Source organism: Dunckerocampus dactyliophorus, chromosome 2 (assembly GCF_027744805.1).
Source record: "Dunckerocampus dactyliophorus isolate RoL2022-P2 chromosome 2, RoL_Ddac_1.1, whole genome shotgun sequence".
Classification (NCBI taxonomy): Eukaryota; Metazoa; Chordata; class Actinopteri; order Syngnathiformes; family Syngnathidae; genus Dunckerocampus; species Dunckerocampus dactyliophorus.
In genome coordinates this window covers 8,475,470-8,489,082 of record NC_072820.1, presented here as the reverse complement: position 1 = coordinate 8,489,082, position 13,613 = coordinate 8,475,470, and the positions used below count along the sequence as shown (strand labels likewise).

At 40.7% G+C, this 13,613-nt stretch overlaps 1 protein-coding gene across 6 annotated transcripts in view; it reads left to right on the top strand.

Annotated features, from left to right (window-relative positions):
• Positions 1–13,613, top strand: part of st3gal3b (ST3 beta-galactoside alpha-2,3-sialyltransferase 3b) — a 61,220-nt gene that overhangs the window by 11,767 nt on the left and 35,840 nt on the right. For 2 of the 6 annotated variants that reach the window (XM_054754567.1, XM_054754558.1), the window contains exons 3-6: positions 2,994–3,056; positions 3,428–3,469; positions 6,131–6,173; positions 11,011–11,103. In XM_054754567.1, coding sequence (XP_054610542.1) covers positions 2,994–3,056; positions 3,428–3,469; positions 6,131–6,173; positions 11,011–11,103 — 241 coding nt within the window. Of the gene's footprint in view, positions 1–2,993; positions 3,057–3,427; positions 3,470–3,964; positions 3,999–5,993; positions 6,017–6,130; positions 6,174–11,010; positions 11,104–13,613 lie in introns of those variants that run through there. The other 4 variants (XM_054754597.1, XM_054754577.1, XM_054754606.1 and 1 more) reach the window with 4 other exon arrangements.

The following is a 13,613-nucleotide window of genomic DNA, read 5'->3' as shown; positions in this document are numbered from 1 at the left end:
TCTACGTGAAACTTTACCTTCTCTTCTGAGCTGGCCTTGCTGATGTACTCATCCAGTTCTATGTACATTTGACACACCATAATTTTTGACCCATTTCTTTTTGACCTTATCAAACTTTTTAATTAATGCGGACCGCTTATCTGCAGACATAGATTAGTGCTTAAATTCTGCTCTACCTGATCCTAAAGAAGCCTTCTCATCTTCCCTTTCTCTGCTGTTGCTGTGTGTACCAGTATGTTGGTAGGAGTTTCTGAAAAGTAGTTTTTCCTATGCCCAAGGCTTGCTACCTCCGAAGAATCTGGTCTAAGCTAATGGGACTGCTGCCAGTACTTGGCTGGATGAGGACTCATGTTGCTGTAGTATATGTAATTAAAAAAAAAAAAACAACAACTTTTTCTACCCCCATCCTATTTGGACAATCTGTTTTTTTCCCCAAGTGCTCTCCGGTGACGTGGCCAAGAATGGTTTTAGCTGACAGGCACAAGCTGTCTGTATTATTCATTCAAGTCTGAAATCACATGGCCGTCTGTATGGTCATGTGAAAATAAATTCAAAAGGCCAACCGGGACACTGTTAAAACCTTATGTTAACTTTTCTAGTGCTGCATGACGGTATTGTCTTCTTTAGAATAAGCACTTTGCTTGTAAGGAGTCTGACGTAATATCGATATACCGAACAATCGCAATATTTGACCCTACAGTGGATTATCGATGTGCTCTCGGCGTGTAGCCTTTTTTTTTTAATTGCAGTGGAACCTTGCCTAGCGTCATTAGTTAGTCCCAGAAGGTCCGACTCTTAACTGAAAAGTACTGTAACTGAATATATTTTTACCATAAGAAGTAATGTAAATCTAATTAATGTGTTCCAGAAAGGCAAAAATGTTAGCCCTACAGCCCTACTTGTAAATGTAACAAGACTAATTTTAGGGGATGCTTTGAGCGATATCGGCCAATTTACGTGGAAAAGCGTCTGATCGGCATATGCCGAAACCCTGATCAGAGCATCCCTTCTAATTTGAATGTAATTTAAAAGGACTGAGTTGTCAGACATGTGGAAATGTGGAAATCCACTATGTTAAACGCAGAATTTGCATTATCCTACCCCCAAGTTTGTTTGGGGGTAGGATGACACATGAGTCCACCCCATGTGGTGTTGCTACATCAAATATATGGGCAGTGGCTTATATGGTGCTTGTTATAGCCTGTTTTCACATTCAAGCGCAACTGAACACTATCAAAAGTTCCCATTGTGTATTAAAATCTAGATGCACTTTTTCAAATGAAAACGCACATCATTTTCAAATTTTTAGTGCTTCCAGGGTCATTAAGCTTGTGCAAGGAGCCTGCTGTAATACATCCCTTACACACAGCTTAGTTTTCTCCATCAGGGATTGTCTTGCTTTATCCTATTGTGCCCATTCGCATATCCACTTTCAGCAACAGAGTAATCAACTAGAGGAATTTGATCCCTCAGAAACCTTTGCATAGACAGGTTGAGCTTTTTTTTTTATTTTTTTATTTATTTTTTTTTTTAAAGCTGTTGAATTTGACTGGCATCAAGAGGAGCATGTTTTCATTTTTTATAACGTAGTTTTATACTTTTTGGCAACATTAAAAACAAAAGAAACGCAGCTAGGGGGAATTTCAAGACTAACAATAAAGATACCAGATACCCGGCTCGTGTTCTGTTCTTGCTCCTTCAATGTGAAAGATGTACCTTGAGCATCCAGTCACATGTTCTCACCGTCTCAATAACAGTTTGCTTGCACAGTCGGAAGGGTTGCTGAGTGCATGATGCACACGCACGCACACACATTGTTGTTAGGTATGCAATGCGGGATTTAATTATATTTACTGTATACAATATTGTATTTGTGTTTTGGTGTGCAGGTTCCCAAAATAGCCCGCAATAAGTGAAATCTGTGAAGCAGCCAACTTCATTATTATTTTTATTTATTTATTTTTTTTAACAATTATTATATGTTTTAAGGCTGTAAAACCCCTCACCATACACTTTACACGTTTCTCATACAGGCAATAACATTTTGTCACATTTCTCTCTTGTTTAAACACTCTATAAAAAAAACCAAAAAACGTTCAAACCTTCGTTTGGATTTTAATTATCAACCTACAGGTCAGACACAATAAATTATTAAGTCACTCATGCGTATTTCAGTCCTGTGATCGTGCCGTTCCGATGTACTGTTGCGTTTTTGTATCCTTGCTAAAACATATTTCTGCAGTACTCCTCCTGTTGCGGTCCTCCTCCTTCGAACCGAAGATTCATTTACAAGCTAGCGATGACACAGGAGACACGGCAGGGCGGCACGAAGGAGATTGGCTGTATACCACTGTCAATCAGGATACAGAAAACAATGGGCGGTGCAGACAGAGAGTGAGAGAAGAGACACTCAACTTCCCACAGTGCAATTCTTCTTAAAGGGCCAGGTGCGGCCTGTAACGGCGTTCATATGCTGTAATTAAAAAAAAAAAAAAAAGCACAAAAAATTTCTACCAAACAGCGAATACACCAAAGGTGAACTGCAATAAAGCGAGGGAGCACTGTACTTTATTTTCTGACATGACAGTAACTTTTTGATGTACACAAATGAGGCTTCCATCACATAACCCAATTTATTCATGTCTTGTGGTACTGTTGACAGACCTGACACACATTACAGTACAATATATTATTCACCATGTAACATCTTCTTAGAATGGGTTAATTTTAACAGCCCTATGAGACATGCACACACAGTCGGTAAATGAGTAAGCGACACTACACCCCTCCATGATTTGTGAGCACCTCTTGTTACATAGGACTGAGCAATCATTTCCTCTTTTTGTTGTAGCGTTGGGTTCAAACCACTCTCTCTCTGTGCCTGTTTAGTTCCTGTTAAGTCTTTGTTGTGCGGCTGTAACTGTATGGAAACAGTTGCTCTCAGAGCTTGCGCTCGCAGATTTTTCAGTGTCTTAATCGACTTTTGTTTTCAGAGCTTGATGCTGATGTGGCAGCAATAGTCCTGACTAAAGGGACTGAAGTGAAAAGAATTGCAGGTAGTGGGACTGGGATCGTCCATTTCAACTGACTGTCTAACTGCGGGCAGCTTGGTGGTGGTTGTTGATTTTCATAGAATATAAATCACCTCTAACTGATCATTTTAAGCTTTGGCTTTATTACTTTCAACTACCTTTCATTTTTTTTTTTTTTACTGTCTGTGTTCATTCCATATTCATGGGTAGAGCTGCAATAATAACCTAAGCGCAATGAGTGCTTTTTTATTTTAGTGTTGGGATGATCAGTGCTGCATTATTTATTCAATCTGCTGGGCATAAATGTACTAATCTGTCTTTCTCCTCCTCGTCCTTGTGTGCCTTCAGACACAGATTGGTCTCAAATGCGTCTAACTGACCCTTTTGTGTTTCAGAGCTGGAAACGGAAACCTCCGTGGGACGAATAGTAGGCTCAGGTACATCTGCAGCTCTACCAAATGAACCCTTACCCATCCTTATTGTTCCTCCACCATTCAAGTACCAATTTTAATTAAAAAAAAACAAAAACCCTACTCCAACAGCCACATTAAGGTGGAAAAAATGCCCACGTCTTCAGTATTATCAGCCCTTTCATAAGCCACAAACCAGCACAACATGTTAAAAGAATAAAATCCAAGTAGTGAAAGAAGTATGTGCATTGTGATGTAACACTGCCCTCTGCTGTCGTGGTTAAATAGCTGCATAATGTAGTCTGCAATCGAATGCCGGTGCATTCGCTATCCTGGATTTTAAACGCCCTCTATTTGCCACCCTGCCTTATGCTTCTCAACAGAAACATAATGCATATACACGCACATTTGTCCACCTTGCTGCTTTGGTAAATGTCCTCATCCTCCAGGGCATTGCTTGGATCCTTCCCTAATGAGCTGTCATGCATTCCCATTTTGCTTGTCTTTATCTTTCTCCTTCAGCTTCTCTGTGAAGACGAGCTCCACAACCACAGGCGTAATACTCTGCTCTTTCTACTTCCCACTAATGCTTATCTTGATAGACATTGTCTCCTCTCGTATTCTGTGGTCTCTGCATTGAATAGAACCGAACTTTTTTAACTTTAAGCATCACTAGAAACTTAACGATGATACTGTGTCACATGTTTCAATGTCAGTTGTATCTCACCAAGGGAACCTCAGAAATGTTTTTCTAGACATGACATTGGTCAGTTTTATATGGGTCATTTTTAAAACATTTTGTCTGATGGTAACTTTACTAGTAGAACGTACCATTTTGATTTAATTTTAATGTGTTTTTGATGAACATCTTTTATGGTACATACAGTGATCCCTCGTTTATCGCCCTTTATTGGTTCTAGACCTGGCCGTGATGAGTGAATTTTCACGTAGGATTCCTTCTTTAAAAATTGTATGTTTTCGTAGTTATGGCATAGAAAACCAGTTTACGAACTTCAATTTTTTAAAACATTATTAGAGCCCTCTAGACATGAACTAACACCCATATAGTCACCTTTACGTATTACCTAATATAGTAGGCATACTACAGTACGGAGGTTAGCATGTTGGCCACACAGTCAGGAGATCGGGACGACCCGGGTTTGAATCTCCGCTTGGGCATCTCTCTGTGGAGTTTGCATGTTCTGCGTGCGTGGGTTTTCTCCGCGTCCTACGGTTTCCTTCCACATTCCAAAAACATGCATGTTAGGTTAATTGGCGACGCTAAATTGTCCTTAGGTATGAATGTGAGTGTGAATGGTTGTTTGTCTATATGTGCCCTCTGATTGACTGGCGACCAGTCCAGGGTGTACCCCGCTCAAAGTCAGCTGGGATAGGCTCCAGCATACCCCTGCGACCTTTATGAGGATAAGCGGCATAAAAAATGGATGGATGGACTACAGTACAGACTTATGCTTGTGTGTTGCTGCTGTAAATGTGTTCCCTTGGGGAGCTGAGTGGTCGGGGGACAGGAAGTGATGTCGGGGGTTTGGAGTTGAGTTTTACCGGGTTGTGGGTTATGGCCACAACACTAGCTTGTGATATTATTATGATTGTTATTATTGTGCCTGTTGTATGATAATTTAAACCTGCAATAAAAGCCTGTTGTTCCGGTGATCAAGTCTGGTGCTTGTCTCATTGAACAATTACTGACACCTAATGACCAATGTTGACCAATGTGAATCGTCGTCTTAAATCTTTCTATTTGTTTTTTTTAGTTAATTTAGCCATTTTTATGCTTGAAAATGCTTAATTTAAGCCAAAATACACACAGTTTGCTTAAATATTCATATTTTTAAAAACTAATAGGCCGATTTATTAATTAATAACCGTGATCAAGTGATGCCGCAAAATTTGAACCATGATGTGGCGAGGGACGACTGTATACAGTATCATAAACAATTGGTTGATGGGATACATTGTGGCCGTCCAAGACCATGTATCTCTCCTGAATATGTTCTCATCACTTCATAAATACGGGGTGTCCTAAAAATGTATACACACTATAACAGTCATTATTACAGTCTTTTTAGACTTGATCAGATGTAAATAATAATGGCAGCCAGACTAAACTTGAAACAAAGGTAAGTCATCCGACAGGATGCTGGAAAATAAGGCTAAAGTATACAGACAGTGTCAAAGGGATTTGTCATTTGATTTACCATTCCTGGAATGAAAAGAAACAACATTTGTAGACTTCATTGCATTTTATTTTCATGTTTTGGCCTTCATTATAATTCAAAGTGTAATACATTTTTGGACACCGCTGTATTTGCATCATTCTGTGCCTCCTGTCTTTTAAATGGCTTTACCCTCTTCAACACCATAGCAGGCACCTATTGGCCGCCGCTTCGGTTGTCCATAGGTGATCGCTAACTTTTATTCCTCACTTTACTTTAGACTCAACAGATTATTTTGGCTGGCTTCTCCCTAACCTTGCTTGTTTGTCTCAAACCCTTTAATTCCAGTTCTTCTACGTGTAAAAATAAGTGTTGTGTACACCTACAGCAAGTGCAGGTACAGACAATGTGTTAAATGGCAAACAAACCAGTGTGAATTAACCCAATATGTTATGTTGTACATTCATTTGATCTTAAACCTACTGAACCCTTTTTTGTTTTTCTCTTTCAGTGTTTGATAATCAGGGCTTTTTGCTACAGCTAGACACAAAATTGTGAGTATATCCTTTTAAATTGTTTTATTGATGCACTACACCGCACTTTCAAGTAGTAGTGAGATTGCCTTCACTTTGTCATACACGGAACAGCCGAATTCGCAGTTCGATATCAACTGTGACAAATAGTTTGGGTACAGTAGGTTTTACAGCTCTTCTCGCTGTATACTTGGTTGATCAATGGTACTTTGTGAAACAACAAAATGTAAGCATTCTTCAAATGAAATGATGTAGACACGTCATCTAATTGTTAGGGATGCTTCAATCAGGGTTTTATGATACCGATCACATGGATTAACTGTAAATTTTTCAATTTATTTATGTGGTATAGGTCAGGGGTGCCGATAATTCCAAGGGCCTCTGGCAAATAAGTAATTATTAAAAAATAAAGCTTTTGGTGGATTGTCTTTATTTATTTTTAATTTTATTTTGCCTTTATTTTATTATTTTGCCTGAAATGATTTTTGTACTATTTAACACAAACCTGAATGTAATTTGATGCATGTTTTTGAGTACTATAATAAAATACATAATTCAATAAATTACTTTAGTTCAAGATAACAAAATCTACAGAATAAAATAATCTTTTATTAAATAGAAATCCTGTCCTGCTTAACTTAGAATAAACTGAGTGTCCAGGTTGCAGCGGTTTCCAACTTTCATCACTATTAGAGGTGTCAACTATTTGTGTTTTATTTACGACTGGCAACATTTAAATTGTACACTACTTTATTTATCAAGCGGATCTCCACTCAAACAGTGTGGCCATCATGTTTATGCTATTTTGTGGTCATTTGTTATTACAGTACATAAACGTTTAATGTCTGAATTCAACAGTTCTCTCAACTAATGAGTTGAAGCAAATATTCTTTGACCCTTTGGTGAGCGACTCAAAATAAGCTAATGTAGTATCACCATCATAAGGTTGGACACACTATGTGTTTATGTTCATTAAACAACCACACACAAATTGAGTTTGGAGGAGAAGACAGAATAATGACAATGAAAACAACCAGAGAGCAAAATTGTTCAGCGACACTTGAAAAAGTTAGTACGTACCCCATGAACTTGATATTCACTTCTAGCTTCCCCGTGGGACAAAATGAGCTCTGAGCTATCCGCATTGCTTGTTTTAAAAACAAAATGTCAGTGTAGTACAAAGTCACATTTGGAGTCCGAAGACGAGAAGCTAGACGGGTAACTCTAGTTCGCAAGCTAGTTAGCTGCCGCCACTGACAGCTAGGCAATGTGTGTGAAGAAAGATGCAAGGTAAGTCGAACGGCAATACGTTTGATAACCGGCTGGCATAGATTGGCGCACCCTGTGTCAAGCTGTCAAAGCCAGTTTTGTTTCTCGCGGCAATACGGGACGTGCGTCCGTTGTGCGTCCCTTGTCGGCTCAACACGAGTGTTGGCAGCCCTACATGACACAGTACACGTGTAGTGTTTGCCGCATTTATCAGCATAAACCGATCATGTGTTTCTTACAGAAATCGGCCGATATTAATCAGAGCATCCCTACTAGGGCAGGGCGATATAGCTATTTTTAAAAATGTTTTCTGTGTTTAACCTGGTGATAAATGTGCATATTTAACTTTCCAAGCACTACAATTGTTTTTAACCAGAGATGTGTAATTTGTACTTTACAAGTGGTCCTCAGGTGACGTACGAGTTCAGTTCCTAGACTGATGTAAGTCAAGTTTTGGTGTAAGTGGGATCTTATACCATTAATGCTGTCAATACTGGTGCCTATTTCTCAGGGGTGTAACAAAATCGCTTGTTGCAAGAACTCTCGAGATTAAAACGTGACAAGATTTCTTGTTCACAAAAGAAATGTCTCGTGGGCACTAGGCCTGGGACAAGAATAAATGAATTAGAAATGAAAATTAACTTGTTAATTTTGCCTGCCTCGATATATTGACACGTGCATAGGTGTTTTGCCAGTCATACAGTCTCTTTGTCTCGGTGGGTGTAGGCAGAGACCCAAGCTCGTCTATCATCTCGCCTCTTGAACTGAGTCTTGTGACACCCCTAGTATGTCTCCTTTCTCAGAACTACGATATTCATTTTCACTTCTGTGGTAATGGCTTTTCTTATCTGCACGGCATTTCCACCAGAAGAGCCTGCATTATGCTTAGGAGACATAATGAAGTGCAAAAAGTAAACTACTGTAATAAGCGATATTATGCTTATTCCAGGTAGTGGCGAACGAGGCACACACTACATCCTGGCAGCGTGTATTCATCCGCTGCGCATGCTGAAACTGGTTCTCGAGTTATTAACGACTTTGCGGGAGCACATACTGTATGTAACCACACAACGCAGAAACTCTTGATTGCCGTAACCCGAGGACCACATGTATTTACTCCAGAGTGGCTGTGAAATTGCAAATGTGTGTCAACCAGACACTCCTGATCAAAATTGTAAGACCAGTTGAAAAATTGCTAGAATTAGCATTTTGCACATTTTGGTCTTAATGAGGTTTTAAGTAGAGCTGCAATATGCAAAAACAAGAAGGGGGAGTGAGACAAAAAACATTTTGAAAAAGTAATTTATTGAAAACAACAATTGAACTGAAATAGGCTGTTTATCAGCTGATCAAAAATTTAATACCACAGGCTATAAAAGCCAAAATCTGCTCAAAATTAAAATGTTCTGTCAGGCATTCACACTGTCATGCCCTCCTGATGGCTAAAGCTAAGAAGCATTCTCTTTTTGAACGTGGTCAGATTGTCGAGTTGCATAAGCAAGGCCTCTCGCAGCGTGTCATTGCTGCTGAGGTTGGGAGCAGTAAATCAGTCATTCTACATTTTTTGAAAGGTCCTGAGCATTATGGAACAAAAAAGTCAAGTGGTAGACCCAAAAAAAACCACACCTGCGCTGAGCCGGAGGATCCGATTGGCTGTCCATCAAGACACAGGGCGGTCTTCGACCCAAATTAAGGCCCTTGCTGGTGCCAACTGGAGCGCAATAACCATCAGACGGCATCTGCGGGAAAAGGGTTTAAAAAACAAATTCAAAGACCTTGTCTCCTTGAACGCCACAAAATTACCCGTTTAGAAACGTAGAAAAAAGTTTTATTCTCTGATGAGAAAAAATGTAATCTTGACGGTCCAGATGGCTTCCAACAATACTGGCATGACAAGGAGATCCCACCTGAGATGTTTTCTACCCAGCACAGTGGAGGGGGGTCCATCATGGTCTGGGGTGCTTTTTCATTCAGTGGAACACTGGAGCTTCAAACGGTCGTCAAACGGCGGCTGCTTACATGCAGATGTTGCAGCGGGCATCCCTCATGGCTGGCTGTCTGTGTGGTAACAGCTGGGTTTTTAAACAGGACAACGCTGCAGTTCACAATGCTCGCTTGACCAAGGACTTCTTCAGGGAGAATAACATCACTCTTTTGGACCATCCTGCATGTTCACCTTATTTAAATCCCATAGAGAACATTTGGGGATGGATGGCAAAGGAAGATGGGCCGCACGGTGGTCTAGTGGTTAGCATTTTGGCCACACAGTTACAGTCTGGAGATCGGGAAGACCTGGGATCGAATCCCCGTTGGGCATTTCTGTGTGGAGTTTCTGTGTGTGTGTGGGGGTTTTCTCCGGGTACTCCGGTTTCCTCCCACATTCCAAAAACATGCATGTTAGGTTAATTGGCGACTCTAAATTGTCCATAGGTATGAATGTGAGTGTGAAAGGTTGTTTGTCTATATGTGCCCTGCCATTGGCTGGCAACCAGTCCAGGGTGTACCCCGCCTGTTGCCCGAAGTCAGCTGGTATAGGCTCCAGCATATACCCCCGCGACCCTAATGAGGAGAAGCGGTATAGAAACTGGATGGCAAGGGAAGTTTATAAAAAAATGCCCATCAGTTCCAGACAGTTGATGCCCTTTGTGAAGCCATCTTCACCACTTGGAGCAATGTTCCCACTAGCCTCCTGGAAACACTCGCATCAAGCATGCCCAAAGCAATTTTTGAAGTGATTAACAAGAACGGTGGGGCTACTCATTACTGAGTCCTACTGAGAACATGTTTTGTTCTTGTTTGGAGAGTTTTTTTTTTTTTAAGCGGTGGTCTTAAACTTTTTATCAGCTGATAAACAACCTGTCTTTTTTTTTTGTTTAAATTACAATCTCCATTTTTTTTTTTGCATATTACACTTAAAACCTCATTAAGATACAAATGTGCAAAATGCAAATTCTAGCAATTTTTCAACTGGTCTTAAGATTTTGATCAGGAGTGTATGTCTATGGTATCTGTTTTGAGTATAATTTGCGCTATATTTTTCACGCTCCATCTCCATGAGCACACAGGCGATAATTATAAGCAACTATCACCACCATGGCTCTTACAGGCCATGTCTGTCGACACGTTCCACACAGTGAAAACACTTTGTCAGTACATACCATTAGGTGTTATCACATGGGCTCATTGTGTCTTGTGCGACTTCTTATAATGCTGTGCTATTAATACGGACATTTACTGTTTTACCAAGTTGTTTAGCATTGATGATGTGTAGATTTTGAGCAAATGCTCTTTGGTCAAGGTGCTGCTGTGGCATATTGGGCCTCCCTCTCCTCTCCCTGTTTATTTGAGCTAGATTCACAGAATCAAGTTATTTATGATTCTGCTGCTAATCTGGCAATTCTAGCTTTAGCCCTGCCGTCATGATTATTTGTACAAGGCCTCCTCTGCTTTGTCTCGCCACACACAAATGATTTCCTGAGCGCTTGGTGACTTCCTTAGCATCACTCAAGCAGATTGTTTGACAAGCTTGGTTTTGAGTGTTATCACTGTGGGTTTGATTAATCCGTGCTTCTGCTCTTTTTATATACAGGCCACCAGAGTTGGCATACAAGTACGGCAATCTCAGTGAAGGAACATGCAAGCCAGGATATGCAGCGGCGAAGATGACAACCATCTATCCAAAGTGAGAGGGATTGCCTTTTTCATTTAATTTGTAGAGATGTTCTTTTCTCCAAACCAATAGAGGAAACACATTTGTGAAAAGTCGGACTTTGAAATTTCAGACCTCTGCAAATAAACAATTTTAATTGCATGTCATGATGGGGAAAAAAGATACAGAGCCGGATGATGTCACCTCTGTAGCCAAGTGTGCCTGAAGGGTTTTGTGATAGAAACAGAGAAACCCCCACATTCCTGTGCAATCTTCCCCAGTTTCAGTCATGTTGCTATCATCTCGTTCCCAACCACAAAAACTCGACTGTTGTCCTCATGCTCCCCCATTGGCACAAAAGAACCATTGTCATTTGAATACAAGGTCCCCCATCTTTCTCCTATCAAATTCTGGATCTTCACAGACTTTCTCTGTGAACTACAGCAACCAACTTCCTGTCTGTCGTACCATGACTCATCACCCGCTTCCTTGTATCCAGCCCACACAGAGAATACTCTACGGCCCCCTCTGATGTCACTGGCTCTTTTGATTTCTTGGGGTCCTCTTATTTGTTGCCCGTCATGGTCGATCTATAGGACATTGTCCCATTAGGATTCTTGGTGCTCGGAGCATTTTCTGGCCTGTGGGACTTCACTCTAATACATAACCTAGATATGGAGCAATCTCCAGTGTACCAAATTGATCTGTTATCTGCTATAATGGTTTACTGAAACATTTCAATCCACAAAAAAAAGTGGAATGCAGATTGATTAGGTAAAACTGAGGCACTGCCCACACGAAAACCCGGGATTTTTTTTGACTGTTTGTTGTCCACACTGTGTCGGATCAGTAAATAGTTGCATCCAGACGATGTAATACATAAGGTACACCTACCTGTGGCCCTGCGAACAGACAGAACCAAGTGACACCAAAACTATAGAAGACAAAATAGAAGAAAAAAGGGTGCGCATAAAGTGGCCAGCTTGTCTGGACTTAGGATGAAGTGGAATTACTTGTGCAAATCATTTTGGAATATAAGACAACAAAATATCAGAATGTTGACAGCGGTGAGTCATGCCAGTTGAAATATTCATATGTTATGTTGCCTGGTCGGCAACGCTCCCTTCTGGTCATGTGACGCCCACGGGGTGACGAAAGTGCGTGGACAACATAATTTTCAGAAAGTAGTGGTTTCCTTGTCTACACCGAAACGACAGCAATGTTGACAGATAGTTCTCCTATGGTATACCCAGAGCAGCGTTTCTGTGTGGATGAAAGGCTGAAACGGCAAAATACTTTCTCGTTTTGACCCGAAACCTTTCCTGTGTGGACTGCCCAGGATTACAGTCAAACCTTAGTTTTCGTACGCCCCAGTTTTTGTATGATTCGGTTTTAGTCTAAAATTTTGCCTTTTTTTATGCACCATCTCAGTTTTCATACAATACTGCACGTAACACCCATACTGTATCGTCCCACAAAATATAGTGCCCAAACAAAAAATAACAAAGCACCCTATGCTTTGCTGACTCACTGTCCTTGCATTTTTTGATTGTGAGTGCTAAATAACTCACCATGGGGCCAAAGAGAGTTGCAAGTGCCAGCACTTTGATAAAGAAGGTGATAAACACTAGGGGTGTGCTGATACAACTTTTTCACTTCCGATACAATTCCGATATTTCAGCCTTGATATCGACCGATATCGATCCGATATCAACACAAATCATACATACTGTACAGTTGTCCCTCTCTGCATCACGTTTCGAACATCGCTCATTTCAAAACTGTATTAACCCTATTAGCCAGAGTTTTCAAGAAAATGTTCAGTTTTGATACTGCCATTTCGAAAGGTTGTAGCTTGAAAATGGTTAGAGATAAAGGCGTACTGGAAATGAGAAAAATCCTCAGTATGACCCAAAGTTTGTGATGAGAGTAAATTCAGTAATCTCATTTGCATATTATGATGTCACCAGGTTCAGAACTTACCAGATCCCTGTCTCCACGATGCCCGACAGGCTCATCGAAATGTTTCATCCACTTGTGATACTCTTCCTCATCTCTGAAGCAAACCCAGCTGTCATGATCGTCCTTTACAGCGGGATCTTGACCACTGCTGCGTCTACCGCTATCTGCAGTGCATTCTCTGCCGCGGATTCTCCCATGGATTCTATCGCGTCTGCCACTATTTCTGTGTTGTTGTTTTTTTTTACATTGTGGCTACCCCACTCACCATTAGCGTTGTTTGGACCACAAGTGCTATAACCACCACGTCCCCTCCTGCCACCCCAAATAGGGTGAAGCAAAGCATCGGCTCCATATGTGCTGCTTGTGGACGGTCATGGTGAGCGGACTTTCTCCCGCCAACGAACGGGGGTTCAAACTCTATAAAGTCATAAACTTTGCATAGAAACACAACCACAACTGTTGCTCAGATTGAAGTTACAGATGTCCGTCATCTCCTGGTGTAAAGTAGTAACAACACGAGGCACCATATTTGCAGCTATGACTTGTTAAATTCAGCAGTGTTGCTTGTTGCAATTTTTGCG